The 14,604-nt window shown below is 30.5% G+C and overlaps 1 protein-coding gene across 1 annotated transcript; it reads left to right on the plus strand.

Annotated features, from left to right (window-relative positions):
* The first annotated feature begins 7,742 nt into the window (after positions 1-7,742).
* On the plus strand, positions 7,743-10,860 carry LOC107010635 (myb-related protein 340-like). The gene is made up of 3 exons (XM_015209912.2): positions 7,743-7,977; positions 8,072-8,201; positions 10,359-10,860. The coding sequence occupies exons 1-3, from the start codon at positions 7,842-7,844 to the stop codon at positions 10,681-10,683; spliced, it is 591 nt and encodes a 196-aa protein (XP_015065398.1). The 5' UTR covers positions 7,743-7,841; the 3' UTR covers positions 10,684-10,860.
* Positions 10,861-14,604: the final 3,744 nt, after the last annotated feature.

Consider the following 14,604-nt stretch of genomic DNA (forward strand, 5'->3'; position numbering starts at 1 on the left):
GTGGATGAAAAGGGCATTTTGGAGTCAATAGGTGGATGAAGGGTAATTTTGTACCATTTTCAATACTTTAAAGATATTTTAGGCCCTTTCCGTTTTCAAAAAGAACTAAAAAGCAAAAAAATATTTATGACCAAAAGATACTAGCAAATTTTGAAAGTGGGTGAAATAGGGTGTAACAAACTTTAAAGTTGAACCACTTTAAAAATCCTTTCCATTTTTGGTAAGTGGTACTGGCAGCAAGTCTCTTGAGAAGTCATAGTCATAGTAGATACATAGAAGATTGATTAATAGTGCCCTTGGAGTATTATGAATTAGGTATAATCATTTGTCATCCATAACATTTTTTTAAAAAAAAAAAAAATTATCAAAGAAAGACAAGAAGGGGACAAAATAATAAAAATACTTCAAATTTGAAAAGTATGGTTTACACTAAATTAATGAATCTTTAAAACAAGACTAATTCCTAACAAATCTCACATCTAAATGGTGCTCCTTTTGGATAATGCAAGCATTATTAACCACTCATTTATCCTAAGTATTAATGGACTTGTCTTCATAATTATTTTATTCCCAAATGTATAAAGCTTGACACTTCATTTTAAAAAGTTATTTGGTAGTAATATTACTCTCAACTTAATTTTTTTTTATTCTTTTTGTGATCATAAATGAATGATATTTTTGTAGGGATATACAAATATTAATTGGACATAAAACCAAATTTATAGACGTAAATTGACAGCTTATTTTAAATTGCTTTTTAGAAGAAGATTGACAATATATTATATATGATTACATTTTTAGATTAGAATCCAAAGGGAAAAGGAGAAAATAGAAAAAGAGAAATAGATGTGGGAATAAAGCAGTAAAAAGTGGGTAAAGGTCCGTGAAAAACTGACACGTGGACCATAAAATGTGTTGCCACTTTTTTCAAGGTAACCATAACATAATTTTAACTAAAATTCTATATTTATATTAAAACATGGGAAACTTACATATATATACTATAATAAAAAAATATTTACCATTTATAGCAGTAATATTTTCTTTTCACTTGACCACTTATAATTCATTTATAATACAAGTTTAATACATATTACAAAGAACAATTTATTATTCACATATAATACAAGTTTTAATGATGGATAATATATTTATCACACATTTTAATACACTTATAATACAATGTGATTTTTTTTTTTACCAAACAAACATAATATATTTCAAAAACAATTATAATTCAAATATATTGCATACATAATTCACTTTTAATACATATTACAGATTTATCACAAATTGCTATAAATGGTAATAAACAAAAAGTATCGCTAAAATCAGTAATTATTTTTTAAAATGTATTAATTTATGTAACACGTGATATATACTCGCTCTGTTAAAAAAGACTTTTCAATTTTACTATTATAATTTAAAATTATATCTTTTATAATATTGTTATTTTAAATATATTGTAAAAAAATGAAATTATAGTATTAAAAAAAGAAAAAAAATATTCTTTTTTAAAATAAACTAAATATAAAAAATGATCATCATTTTTACACGAAAAAAGTATTGTATATTTTATAATTTTAATCTTTACATGTGATACAAGAGCCTATAAACTAATTTCATAAATCAACTTAAAATCTTATTTATTTATTTTCTCTATCTCAAATTATTTGTTGTGATTTTTTTTGACGAGACATTTTTAAAATATTCATTTTATCCTTAATTACTTGTCTATCTTGACAAATAAAAGAAAGATTTTTTTTTTCTAATGTACCTTCAATTTATTGCTTTGGAAAGAAAAATAGAACGTTTTGAAAATTTAAGTTTTTAATTCATTCAATTCATAATTAATAAGGATAAGATAGTAAACTCGCTATATTAATCATTATTCTTTTAATAGGTGTGTCAATTTAAAAATAAACAAATAATTAGCCACAGAAAAAGTATCAATTAGGATATTTGCTTTTTAAAAAAAAAATAAAATTATAGTAACTGTGTTACTATATTTCGTGTGTGCTCCTCATGTCTTCGATTTTACATTCGATGGCCTTTTTAAGGTATTTGTACTTCTCTGTAGGACAATATAAATAGCATTAATTAAGGTTTTGGTCATATTGGCAATCAGTTTATGTTTACTTCACAAGGTGGTTATGATTAAAGACCGTTAAACTGGGAGTATATTAGATTGGTAAATATGTATAAGTAATTAATAATATGATAAAAATGTAAATTAGCTAGCATGCTATTCAATGTTAAAATTGACTAAAAGTACATATTTTTCTCCCCAATCCATGTATACACAAAATAATAAATAATCAAATGTAAATTTAAAATTTGAAAATAATGTTATATTATACGATACGTAATTATAAAAAAGCTTAATTTTTCGCTAAATGCTATGTTTGGATGATTTGTGCGTATTGTAGACGATCCGCCACGATTATCTATCTTTTTAATTCAAATCCTAATATAAATTATTCAAATACTCAATTATTCCACGGTAAATACTCTACACAACATATAATTCACATTTCAACACTATTTTTACATTTCTTTCTTATGTTGGTCTACTTCCATTTAGACTGATTGGGATTTAGATGTAATTTCAGAAGGATTCAATTCACAAAATGGTTATGAAATGATGTTCTTGCGGTGGTTGAAATTAATTGTATGGCAGTGTTCAATGAAGCAATAATTATTGTTCAAATCCGCCACAGGATTGACTGTTTTAATAGTATTTTGATTATAAGGTCGATCTTGACTTATAAGACATTTAAGTAACTTATGATGGACGCAAAAAAAGGTCAAATCGTAAATCCAAAAAGTTCTACTAGTACTTTAGCAACAATCACATAAAATAAACACAAAAATTATATTTATATGATCTAATTATAATTTATATAATTGCGCTCAATAACAAATATAAATATGTATATTTCGCTATACATATATAAAAGAAAGCAGTTAAATAATTTCGATATACATATACATCAGAAAACAATTATATAATCTGCTTTGGTATACCTATACAAAAAAAGATCAATAGTATAATCCATATTTGTATAAACCAAAAAAGAGAAAAAAAACAAAAGAAAATGGGTACGGAAAAAATCATATTTGTATATTCATAAATGTATAGGACGAAAATATATGCATTTGTATTTGTATGTACTATTTTCTCTCGCTTTATACAAACAGAACCACAATATATACATTTGTGTTTGTATAAAGTGAGAGAGGTGAGTGAGCGAACGAGATCTGGGAGAGGGGAGAGAGGGAAACGAAAATATATGTATATATATACAATCTTCTCTCGTTTTATACAAACACAAACGCATTTTATACATGATTTGCATTTTTGTATAAAGTGAGAGAGACGAGTGAGTGTGGGCGAGCGAGATCCAAGAGAGGGGAATGAAAATATATGTATATATACAATTTTCACTCGTTTTATACAAAAACAAACACATTTTATACAGTTACTTTTGTATAAAAGCGAGAGAGCCGAGGAAGAAAACTAGAGTGGCGGGCCAGATTCACCAGGAGAGAAGGGAAATAACAACAGTTTGCTATGGAATATAATAAAATCAAACTATGTTTATAGCATTTAATTTGAATTAATAATTCACTATTATATATATATATATATATATAATTTTTCATACTTTATACTTCTTTATGACCAAATTTTATTTATATTATATATAGTAAAATAAATATACTTTAGAACTAGTGGTAACATATTATCTGCCTTTCTTGTAAGAATAAAATAAAATAAAATTCTATTTTAATTTAAGTGTGTTACTCGTCCTCCTTTTTTGGGGATATGATAATATAGATATTGTGTACCCTGTCTTAATTACTCTTACATAATAGAAGTAATTAAAGAAAAATCTCTAAAAGATCACTAGCTAAAATAGAACAGTTTAAAGCAAGTTTGAAAATTAAAATGTATCGAAGAATAGAATAACATTAATCCATGCTAACAAGATATCAAGCATAATATAATAGAAGAGTGATACCAAAGTAAAAAGGCAACATGAAATACATGGATCGGAAATAAAACATTGTTATAAGAGAATATTTCTATAATAAAATAATTATGCTAAAGTAGAAACTAAATATACTCGATCATCTCTCACCTTCTATCTTAATTTTAGATCTTCGTCACGCTTTCAACAATTCAAAGAAGTGTCATATCTTATCTAATCACCGATCTTCAGTTCCCAATTTTTTTTCCAGTCCGGCTCTTCCTCCGTGCAAACCTGCATAGCCAAGCTCTTGCACCTCCTAATTCATGCATTATACATTTCTATTCACATGTTCGAATTATCTACCTTGTTTCCTCAGCTTGTCTAACACACAGATCGAGGTCATTCTACCTTATTTTGAATGTCTTCGTTTTTAATATTATCTCTCCTAGTATGTCCACACATACATCTGAACATCTTCACCCACATTTGTTAAAAATGCATCTTTCTATATTTGTTAATTCTAACTTTCTATTTGATACATTTAAAACCATTAATAAATTTAAATGACAGATTGGTACGTGTACTTGGTACGTTGGCCTCTAACTAATTTAAAATCACAAAATTAAAAATTATCACTTATTCTCTTAAACTCTGAATAATCAATCAACATCAAGCTTTTGTTTCAGATAATTACATGTATAAATATACCTATAAGTGACTGAAAAAAAAAATATTTCATTAATTATTCAAGGAGCTAGGATTATGATTAGGGCAAGATTACCAAAATTAGGCTTCGATACAAAACTAATAAACGTAACTAGCTGGTCTTGAAGTTCAATTTAATGTGCATAATTAATTTCAAAATTCCAGGATGCATTATGCGTGTCTGTACATTGAACTAGGAGGAGTATGATAGTTCAAACTAATTAAAGGGAATCACATGTAATTAACATGCTACTTTTGCCTAACTTCTCTATTTAACTTTAATTTTGCACGATTCTCTTTAATTTAATTAATTTCTTAACGAGGAAGAGGATTCTCACTTGGATACGAATTATTATCGACAAAATTAGCTCATATTTTGATAACCCGTCCAATTTACTTATTTATTAATGGTTGGGTGATTGATTTTTTTAGATGGGTAAAATATGAATACATACCCGTATTTAACCCATAAAAATATGAATATTCATGGGTTAGCCTAATGGATTTAACTCTCAACTTTTATTCACCCAAAATTTATGATATGACTAAAAATGTTGTAAAATAAAGTGTCTCTCTCTCTCTCTCTCTTTTTTAATTTCAATGTTCTTATTATTCTTCTCTATAACTGAAGAGGTAAAAGTCCAAAAAAGTATATACTATATTACATGTAAAGTAAGTGAATCATGTATTAGTATTGATATTGTGTAAAGTTCATCAAGCACTCTTTTACGCCTAAAATGGAAATGTTCATTCGCTTTAAATTAAAAATATTTTTCCTTGTTATTACATAAATTTATTTTATATCTAAAAGTTATATGATTTTTTTGTTTACTTTGATGATACAATAAAACTAAATAAAGTTGTTATGCGGAATTCGAGATAATACGAGAAAATATAAACGCGAAAAACAAGACAACAGATTTACGTGGTTCACCAATAAATTGGCTACGTCCACGGGGAAGAGGGAGAGCAGTTTTATTATGGAGAGGCAAGAACAGAATTACAGAATAAGGTTTGTCATAGCGTCTATATATAGTGCTAAGCTACGCCCTAACAGGCTTGGGCCCAACATACAGAATTGACAGATAATTAAGACCCCCGTCCTTTCTGTTTGTAACGGGTCCGATTCAAGGCATTCAACAAAAGTATTTTTAACTTTATTCATCTAAAAAAAAAAACTAAAACATTTTATCCATGTTTAATTCTAAAATAAAGTAATTTGCTCATAAAAATATGAATAGACTTGTATTTTACCCAATCTATTTGTTATCCAACTCATTTTCACCCATATGAAAAATAGGCGGGTTGAATCATTATTCATTTTATATTGATTCATTTTCAATCTGTACAATTAACCCAATCCATTTATTTGCCACTGTTAATACAAGTCAACAATAATAACATATTCAATATAATTTCAGCACTGAAATTAAAGAGAATTGTGTTTAGGCAGACTTTTATTTTTATTTTGTAAAGGTAGAGACAAACCCATAAACCAATTTTTACTCTTTGGATATATATATATATATATNGTGCAATTTGCGTGCGGCATGTACGTCGTGCAATAGTTTCATTAATTCAGATATTGGTATATAAATCTATTGAATTTAATTAAGCTTTATATGGACTAATTTAATCACAAGTTAATAAACCGTAGCAAATATTAATTAGTAAATATAACATAGTGTTAAAGTTCTATGCATAGATATAGAGATCACCATTGATATATAAAAATATTGCGCAATTAAATGACTAATAGGTACATATAAAGTTCTATACATTGACAATACATAAAATATATACAAAATAATTCATTGATAATGTTAAAAAAAGTTACACTTTAAATTTAAATCTAATGTGAAATTGTTGGGGTTTTTATGCATAAATAGTTGGTGTCCATATTTAACATATGGAAAAATTGTATATAATACTAAACTAATAACCTAAAATAAATGGGTAGCTAAGATTTAATTTAATTGTGCTCCATTGCAAACGTTTGCAGAAAATTGTCAGACTCCTCTCTCCCAAATATCTCGCTCGCCACTCTCCTCCAATCTCTCGCTCGCTTCTTCACTTTTTATACAAACACAAGTGTATAAAAATTGTTTCTAATTGTATAAAGCAGAGAAAATTGTATAAATACATATATTTTTGTTCCCCTCTCTCCTCTCTTCCAGATCTCGCTCGCCACTCGCCCAAATCTCGCTCACCACCCTCGCCTTTTTCACTTATACAAACAGAAGCAAAATGTATAAATTGTGTTTTCGTTTGTATAAAGTGTGAGAAAATTGTATATACACATGCAAGTACATTTATTTTTGTCCTATACAGTTATAATTATACAATAAAAATACTCCCCTGCCCAGTTTCTTTTGTCTTCTCTCTTTCTCGTTTTATACAATTTTCAAATTGTATCTAATTTTTGTCTTTCTCATTTTATACAATTCGATTCAATTGTATATTCCTTGTCAAGTCTCTTTTGTCTTTCTCTCTTTCTCATTTTATACAAATTCAAATTGTATATAATCGTTCTATACACTTATAATAATACAATTCATTTTGTACACTTCATTTTTATACAGTTATCTGCCCAAGTGTCTTTCTCTTTTTTGTTTTATACACTTCGTTTTATACAATTTCCTTCAACTGTATATGTATAGCGAATTATACAGGTTCTATGTTTGCTATGGAGCGCAATTATGCAAACTTTGCTATAGCATACAAATATGAATTTTTTATGTGCTATATGTGAAAGTTGCCCTTTCCATATTTAAAGCCACACTAATATTATACAATTTAAATAAATTTAACTGTCAACGTATATAATTGATCAAATCGAACTAATTAATTAGTAAGCACTAGCTCGCTGTGACCATGCACGCACACATCGTTGGCTGTTATTTATGCTCGTCAATTAAAGATACCGACGATTAAGTATAAATAAGAACTTTATAGTATATAAATTATTTAGCGTAAGTTAGGTTAAAAGTTAAATACTTAATTACTGTTTTAAAATCTCATTTTAGTTGTCCCCTATAAATATCAGCCCCAACTAACATTAGTTCCTCGTCAAAATCTCCAACTACAAAAAAAATAAAAAAATCAAAAAAAAAATCTTCACATCCCATCCCTCTTCTCTTCTTTATTATATCAAAAAAAATGGATAAAAGAACATGTGATTCTCAAGATGTTGAAGTTAGGAAAGGTCCTTGGACTATGGAAGAAGATTTAATTCTCATCAATTACATTGCTAATCACGGTGAAGGTGTTTGGAATTCCCTCGCTCGATCCGCTGGTACTATATAAATAAAATTCTCTCGTTTGATCGTCATGTTTAGATTTGGGCCTAATTATGTTGTATATATTTAACTTTTTTTTGTGTGTGATAGGTTTGAAGCGTACTGGCAAAAGTTGTAGACTTAGATGGCTTAATTACCTCCGACCCGATGTTCGGAGGGGAAATATTACACCGGAAGAACAATTGTTGATCATGGAACTACATGCCAAGTGGGGAAACCGGTGAGTTGATTTCTTTTTTTATAGCTAGGGTTTTGATAATTAAATAAAATGATGAAATTATATAAAAGAAAATTTGGAAAATTGTAGAAATTTCTCCTTCATTTTTAAAAAAATGGAAAATAAAATAATCTCCCATGTGTTTGTATGTGTTGGATGGATAAAGAGGAATTGTCCCAAAATCTCTTAGAACTAGATTTGGCATCATGAATGAGAGTGATGGGGAATTTACAACGTGTTTAATGTAACCTAAAGTTAGAATTTTTTATTTATTTATGATTTCTTATTGGGTGTCAAAAATATTCTTCTTCATAATTAGTTTTTTTATATTGAGGATTAACTCATTTTCCCTTCTTTTCTTCCCTAAAGTTTGTTGAAATCCTTAGGTTTTTTCCATTCAAAAAATTAATCCGATCATAATATCAAATTTATAATGAATAGACCTAATCTTCTATTACCCCAATCATTTTTATCTTACTTTCGTTTTTAATTTGTTTGAAAAAGTCCCTGTTATTGTTATTTTTTTGACAAAATTTTAATTCTAAATTTTCGTATGACATTTTTAAGATCACAATATTTTAATACATTACACATGTCTTTAGTTTATAACGTATGATTCAAAAGTTTTTTTTCTTAAAGTAACATATTTAAACAAAATCAAATAAAAAGAAAATTGAAACGAATAGAGTATTTTTGTCCCAGCATAATTTTTTTTTTTGTTTTACGGCTTTGATTTGACAGTCGAAAAATCTTTAAGCTTAATCATGTAAAGTATATTCTATCCATATTAATTTACATGCACAAAGTACAAATTAAAACATGTCACCCCTACAATAAATTTTATCAATTTATTATTCTCTCTTCATATAGATATAGGTAAAATAAAAAAAAATATAGGTCCTCATTCTGCCACCATAATTAGTAAAGCAAGGACTTTTGGTTCGACAGGAATTTGGCCTTACATTATTACCATTGAATATGACATATGAATTTAAGTTTTTGAACTTTTGCTTTTTGAGTTTTTTAAATATGTTATAATATCTCCTTAATATATATGCACTTAACACATGTGTAAAAAACAAAAATTATTTATTTTTTCATATTATCAATATATATAAATTTTAAAAAAATAAATAATTAGGGTCTCGGTTCTATCAAATGAAAAATGATAAGAAGCACAGGCTTGCAAATAGCTTTGATTGAAGTAGACGGATAACTTATTGTTTTTGTCCTTCTTGTACCTTAGGTGTTTTTAGTGTATATTGAAAATAATTTTTGAAATAGAAAAAAATTAGTAAAATTATATGTTTGATACGGAGAAAGTAATTTTCCAATAAGTATTAGAAAGTCATTTGCTGGTATGCATGTATTTAACTGTTAAAAGGGGAAATCTTCTTTTTTCTTTTCAAAAACCTCTCCCTATAATCCAATATTTTTCATAATTTTAGGATGGAAAATGAGAGGTAATTATCTTTCGAGCAACTCTCACTTATCCTCTCTGTATAACAAAACATTGAAACTGATTAAACTCACTTCCCCTTGAGGATAGTTTAAGTTATTTATATATAAATTAAGTTTGATATAATAACTCACAAATAGAAAGAATAACCTTTTACAATCAATTAAATTGAGCTGATAATGTAAAATATCGGTAGATACAACTGAAATATGCATGTATACAAGAAGTGGGACTTCAAGTATCAGCCACAGAACATGTATACAACCTTGATTTTTTACCAAAAATTAAACGTGACTTAAAAGTTTAATTTCAATATAATCTGAAATAAGTAGTTTTCATTCATTTCATATTTAGTGTCTTAATTTCACTAATACAAAAAGGTTAAAGAATGAAAAGAAGATAATTTGTGATCTTAAATATAATTAATAATGTATATTTTAAATTTTATGATCTTAAATTTATCAGGAAAAATATTGGAATTGAAATACTTATTAAATATAAAAAGAAAAACACTCTTCTTGTGATAAACTAAAAACAAAAAATAAGAAACGTAACGGAAATGGAAGAAGTATATTTTAAATTAAAATGTTATATATAGCATGTAAATTGCCTATTTTTTTTCAGGTGGATACTATGAATTCTTTTAAAAGGTTATAATATAGACATAAAATTCCAATAAAATTAATTATTATGATATACAGGTGGTCGAAAATTGCAAAACATTTACCTGGAAGAACAGATAATGAGATAAAGAACTTCTGGAGGACAAGAATTCAAAAGCACATTAAGCAAGCAGAAAACATAAACAGATTATCATCAGAGCACAACAATATTCAACAAGCAAGTACAAGCCAAACATCTACTAGTCTTGCAGATTCAATGGAAACTTACTCTGGAAATAATAACAACAATAATAATAATAATATGGGAACCACTTTTCATCATCAGGGCAATTTTCCAAATGAAAATATTTGGAGCATGGAGGACCTTTGGTCCATGCAATTGCTTAATGATGCAAACAACTAATTAATAATTATCAATTAATTAATTAAGCTGCCTACTATATGTAAAGTGTTAAAAATTCGCAATTATATTCCCATATCTATATGCTGCTTGGTGATCAGTCTCTGTGTAATACAAGTTTAAACTTTTATAACTATACTTATATATACTAATGGAATGTACATAATTTTTTTTCCTTGATAGAATATTCTAGAAAGGTATCAAGCTTTAGCTTGCATGCAATGCATGATTTATGAAGACAGATGATTCTAGAAACAGAGAAAATATAATAATCCGGCTAAATAGTATCGAACTTTAATCTCTTTGTTTTAGTTAATTTAAGTGATGCTGTTTAATTTTTTTTTTAAAAAAACATAATCAAAATAAAACAACTGAAATCTCAGTGATTATTTGTACAACTATAAATCATTTTCTATAAGTAATTAAAGAGAGAAATTTAAAATTAAATTATTTTTTATTATAAAAATATAATATTATTTTAAAATAAAATACAATATGACTCATAAATATACGGCTGCCCAACATATATTATGCCGAACTAAATCCATAAGGAATCGACATGTGGAAAGGCAATATAACTATTTTGAGGAAATTAAAATTTTGCTTTTCAATAAGTTAACTATTTCTGTGCATGGCGTTGCATGTATGAAATTCGACGTGAGCCTAACTCTTTAATTACTCTTGAGGAAGTCTCCACATGCTTCACATCAACCTTTTCTTCATCATAAGTATTAACTAGTCGAGATTTTAATAACTCAGTTAATTAAATTTTTTATTCTATCAATTACTCAATATTCGATTCTCTATCTTGTAATATTTTTTTTAGATAAAATAAACAGAAATAATAATTAATACATTTTCCCTACTTATCAAAACTATACTTGATGTTTATTCATAAGTATAGCTTATTTACGCACAATATATGGATTAAAATAGCCCAATTACGCAGAATAACAAATAATTTTTCACCTTTAATTTTAAATTATAGCACATGATTACGTCATTAAAATATGTACTTGGGAAAATAGAAAAAATAAGTAATGGAGAGGATATTCATCCCGTTAGGCACTTTATTAATTTTACAATATACTTGGAGTACTTATTTTGCAAGGATATTCAACGTCATTAGATGTTCAAGAATTGGTTGTTTGTTAACAATTAACAATAATCAGTAATATATATATATATATATATATATATATATATATATATTGAGAATTAAGGATTGGCGCATATATGAGTGAATATTAAGTGGGAAAAAGCCCTCGTGATTCGTAAGACCTATCTCATTCCTTGCTTATGCTGAATCGAGATTTTATTGATCTTCTTTGTGTTGGGCTTTGTGGAGGCTTGTGAGCCGGCCCGACCCATTACTGAAACCCTAGGTTAACCATTTGGTTTTCCTATAAATATGATCCTTGTATTTGTAATTCCAAAGGTAGCACAAGTGAAATAAAATCCTCCTGTTACAGTCGTGGAGTAGGGAAACCGAACCACGTTAAATTCTTGTGTGTCCCGTTTGTGTTCCGTTTCTCTTTTCTCTAGATTATTTGTGTGTGTTGTGTGTTTAATTCCCAACAATTGGTATCAGAGCGAGGTTTCAACAACATTGTAACACAAACTGTGAGAAATTGTCACCTAGGGTTCTTGTGTGAAGAACTGTGTGCAGGGAGGAGTAGCCGCCGTTACCGTGTGGGTAACCTCAAGCAGCAGCCGGCTAGGAGAACCGCGCAGGGTGCGAACAGCCGTCGTCCGTGTGCTGTCCGTCGCGCCGTTCCGTTGGCCGCCGCGTCGAGGAGCCTCAGATCCAGCCGCGAGCGTCCAGATCGTGAGCATCGTCCAAATCGCCGCCCGCTGTCTGTAGACGCCGTTAAGGGAATTGCCGAAGTCCTTTGAGATGGCAGAAGATGGGAAGTTCCGAATTGAGAAGTTCGATGGTACAGATTTCAGTTGGTGGAAGATGCAGATTGAAGATTTGCTGGTTCAGAAAGATTTGGACGTAGTGTTGGGTGACAAGCAAGGAAAATTGTCTGATGCAGAGTGGGCAGTTTTGGATCGGAAAGCTATGTCAGTTATCCGACTCTCGTTGACCAAGAATGTTGCGTTCAACATTCTTAAGGAGAAGACAGCGAAAGGCATCTTGGAAGCCTTGTCTAACATGTACGAGAAGCCATCTGCAGCAAACAAAATTTTTCTGATTAGAGAGTTGGTGAACACAAAGATGAAGGAAGGCAGTTCAGTTACCGAGCACATCAACTCATTGAATTCGATCTTAGCCAGACTTTTGTCAGTTGGCATTAAGTTCGATGATGAAGTTCAAGCTTTACTACTGTTATCATCATTGCCTGACAGTTGGTCCGGAACGGTTACAGCAGTTGCCAGTTCAGTGGGACCTAATGGATTCACCTTTGAGAAGATTCGTGATCTCGTTCTTGGCGAGGATGTCAGAAGAAGGAGTTCTGGAGAATCATCAGGTGATATGCTAAACGTCGTCAGAGGCAGAGGAAATAACAGAGGTAGTGGGAGCAGGAACCGAAGAAGGAGTCAGTCAAAGGCTCGGGATGGCTCAGGTGTAACATGTTGGAACTGCAAGGAGGTGGGGCATTTCAGGAATCAATGCCAGAAAGACAAACAAGTCAACATTGCAGAAGACAGCGTCAACGAGGATTTGTTTATCTGTTGCGCGGAGAGCAATGTGGATTCCTGGGTCATGGATTCTGGTGCTTCTTTTCACGCTACCCACAGCAGTGAAGCATTGCAGAATCTGGTTATTGGAGACTTTGGAAAGGTAAGGCTTGCAGACGATAGAGCTCTTGATGTTACGGGCATGGGTGACATGGTGCTGAAGACGCCAGTCGGTTTCTGGACCTTGAAGGATGTCAGAGTTGTTCCAAGCTTGACGAAAAGTTTGATTTCTGTTAGGCAGTTGGATGAACAGGGACATCATGTGAAGTTCGGAAATGGGCAGTGGAAGGTCGTGAGGGGCAATCTTGTCATGGCTCGTGGAACAAAAAGAGGATCGTTGTATATTGTCGGATTACCGTCTGAGGGAGTGACCGTCCCAGTTCAGAAGAAAAACAAAGTCCGGTTCACAGAATCTCGTGGGCAGAAGAAGGTTGTCTTTGCAAGAAAGAAACCCAGAGCCACAGGTCAGATTCAGGATGAACGAGCAAGGAAAGGTTCAGGAAGACCAGTCAGAGGCGTTTGTGGCAGTGGGAGCACCGGCCGTGCTTCAGCCAAGGCTCCTAGAAGACAGTGGGTCAAGAGAACCAGTATTCCAGCTGTTGATACGTCTCCAGAAAATTTCTTGCTGAGTATGGAGAGTGTTTGTTCTCAGGGAGTTCTAGGATCCGGCAGTTCGTGTCTCAAGTGGGAGCCGGTAGGGACCGAGGACGAGTCAAGGGCAGTTTCAGCCGTGACTGATGTGTTGAAGCTTCGGGGAGCTTCAACGGGCCTTTCAGTTGACTGATGAGAAGGCCGCTGTAGCAGGAGAGAGTTGAAAAAGATTACTAGACATACAAGTGTTCTAAGTGGATGACAGTTGAAATTCTTCAAGCCTCCAAGTGGGAGATTGTTGGGCTTTGTGGAGGCTTGTGAGCCGGCCCGACCCATTACTGAAACCCTAGGTTAACCATTTGGTTTTCCTATAAATATGATCCTTGTATTTGTAATTCCAAAGGTAGCACAAGTGAAATAAAATCCTCCTGTTACAGTCGTGGAGTAGGGAAACCGAACCACGTTAAATTCTTGTGTGTCCCGTTTGTGTTCCGTTTCTCTTTTCTCTAGATTATTTGTGTGTGTTGTGTTTAATTCTGTTTAATTCCCAACACTTTGATCCACAAGTGCAAATCGACACTTGTTTCCACTATCTAATTATACAGTATACACTCCCTAATACCGTTCGTGGAATAGTAAAAAGTGAAA

The sequence above is a fragment of the Solanum pennellii genome, chromosome 2, assembly GCF_001406875.1.
Source record: "Solanum pennellii chromosome 2, SPENNV200".
NCBI classification, from domain to species: Eukaryota; Viridiplantae; Streptophyta; class Magnoliopsida; order Solanales; family Solanaceae; genus Solanum; species Solanum pennellii.

Bases quoted from the DNA above. Each gene is read 5' to 3' on its own strand.
- LOC107010635 (XM_015209912.2), top strand. From the start codon at position 7,842: ATGGATAAAAGAACATGTGATTCTCAAGATGTTGAAGTTAGGAAAGGT. The intron at 7,978-8,071 runs GTACTATATAAA...TGTGTGTGATAG, and splicing joins TTCCCTCGCTCGATCCGCTG to GTTTGAAGCGTACTGGCAAA. The intron at 8,202-10,358 runs GTGAGTTGATTT...TATGATATACAG, and splicing joins CATGCCAAGTGGGGAAACCG to GTGGTCGAAAATTGCAAAAC.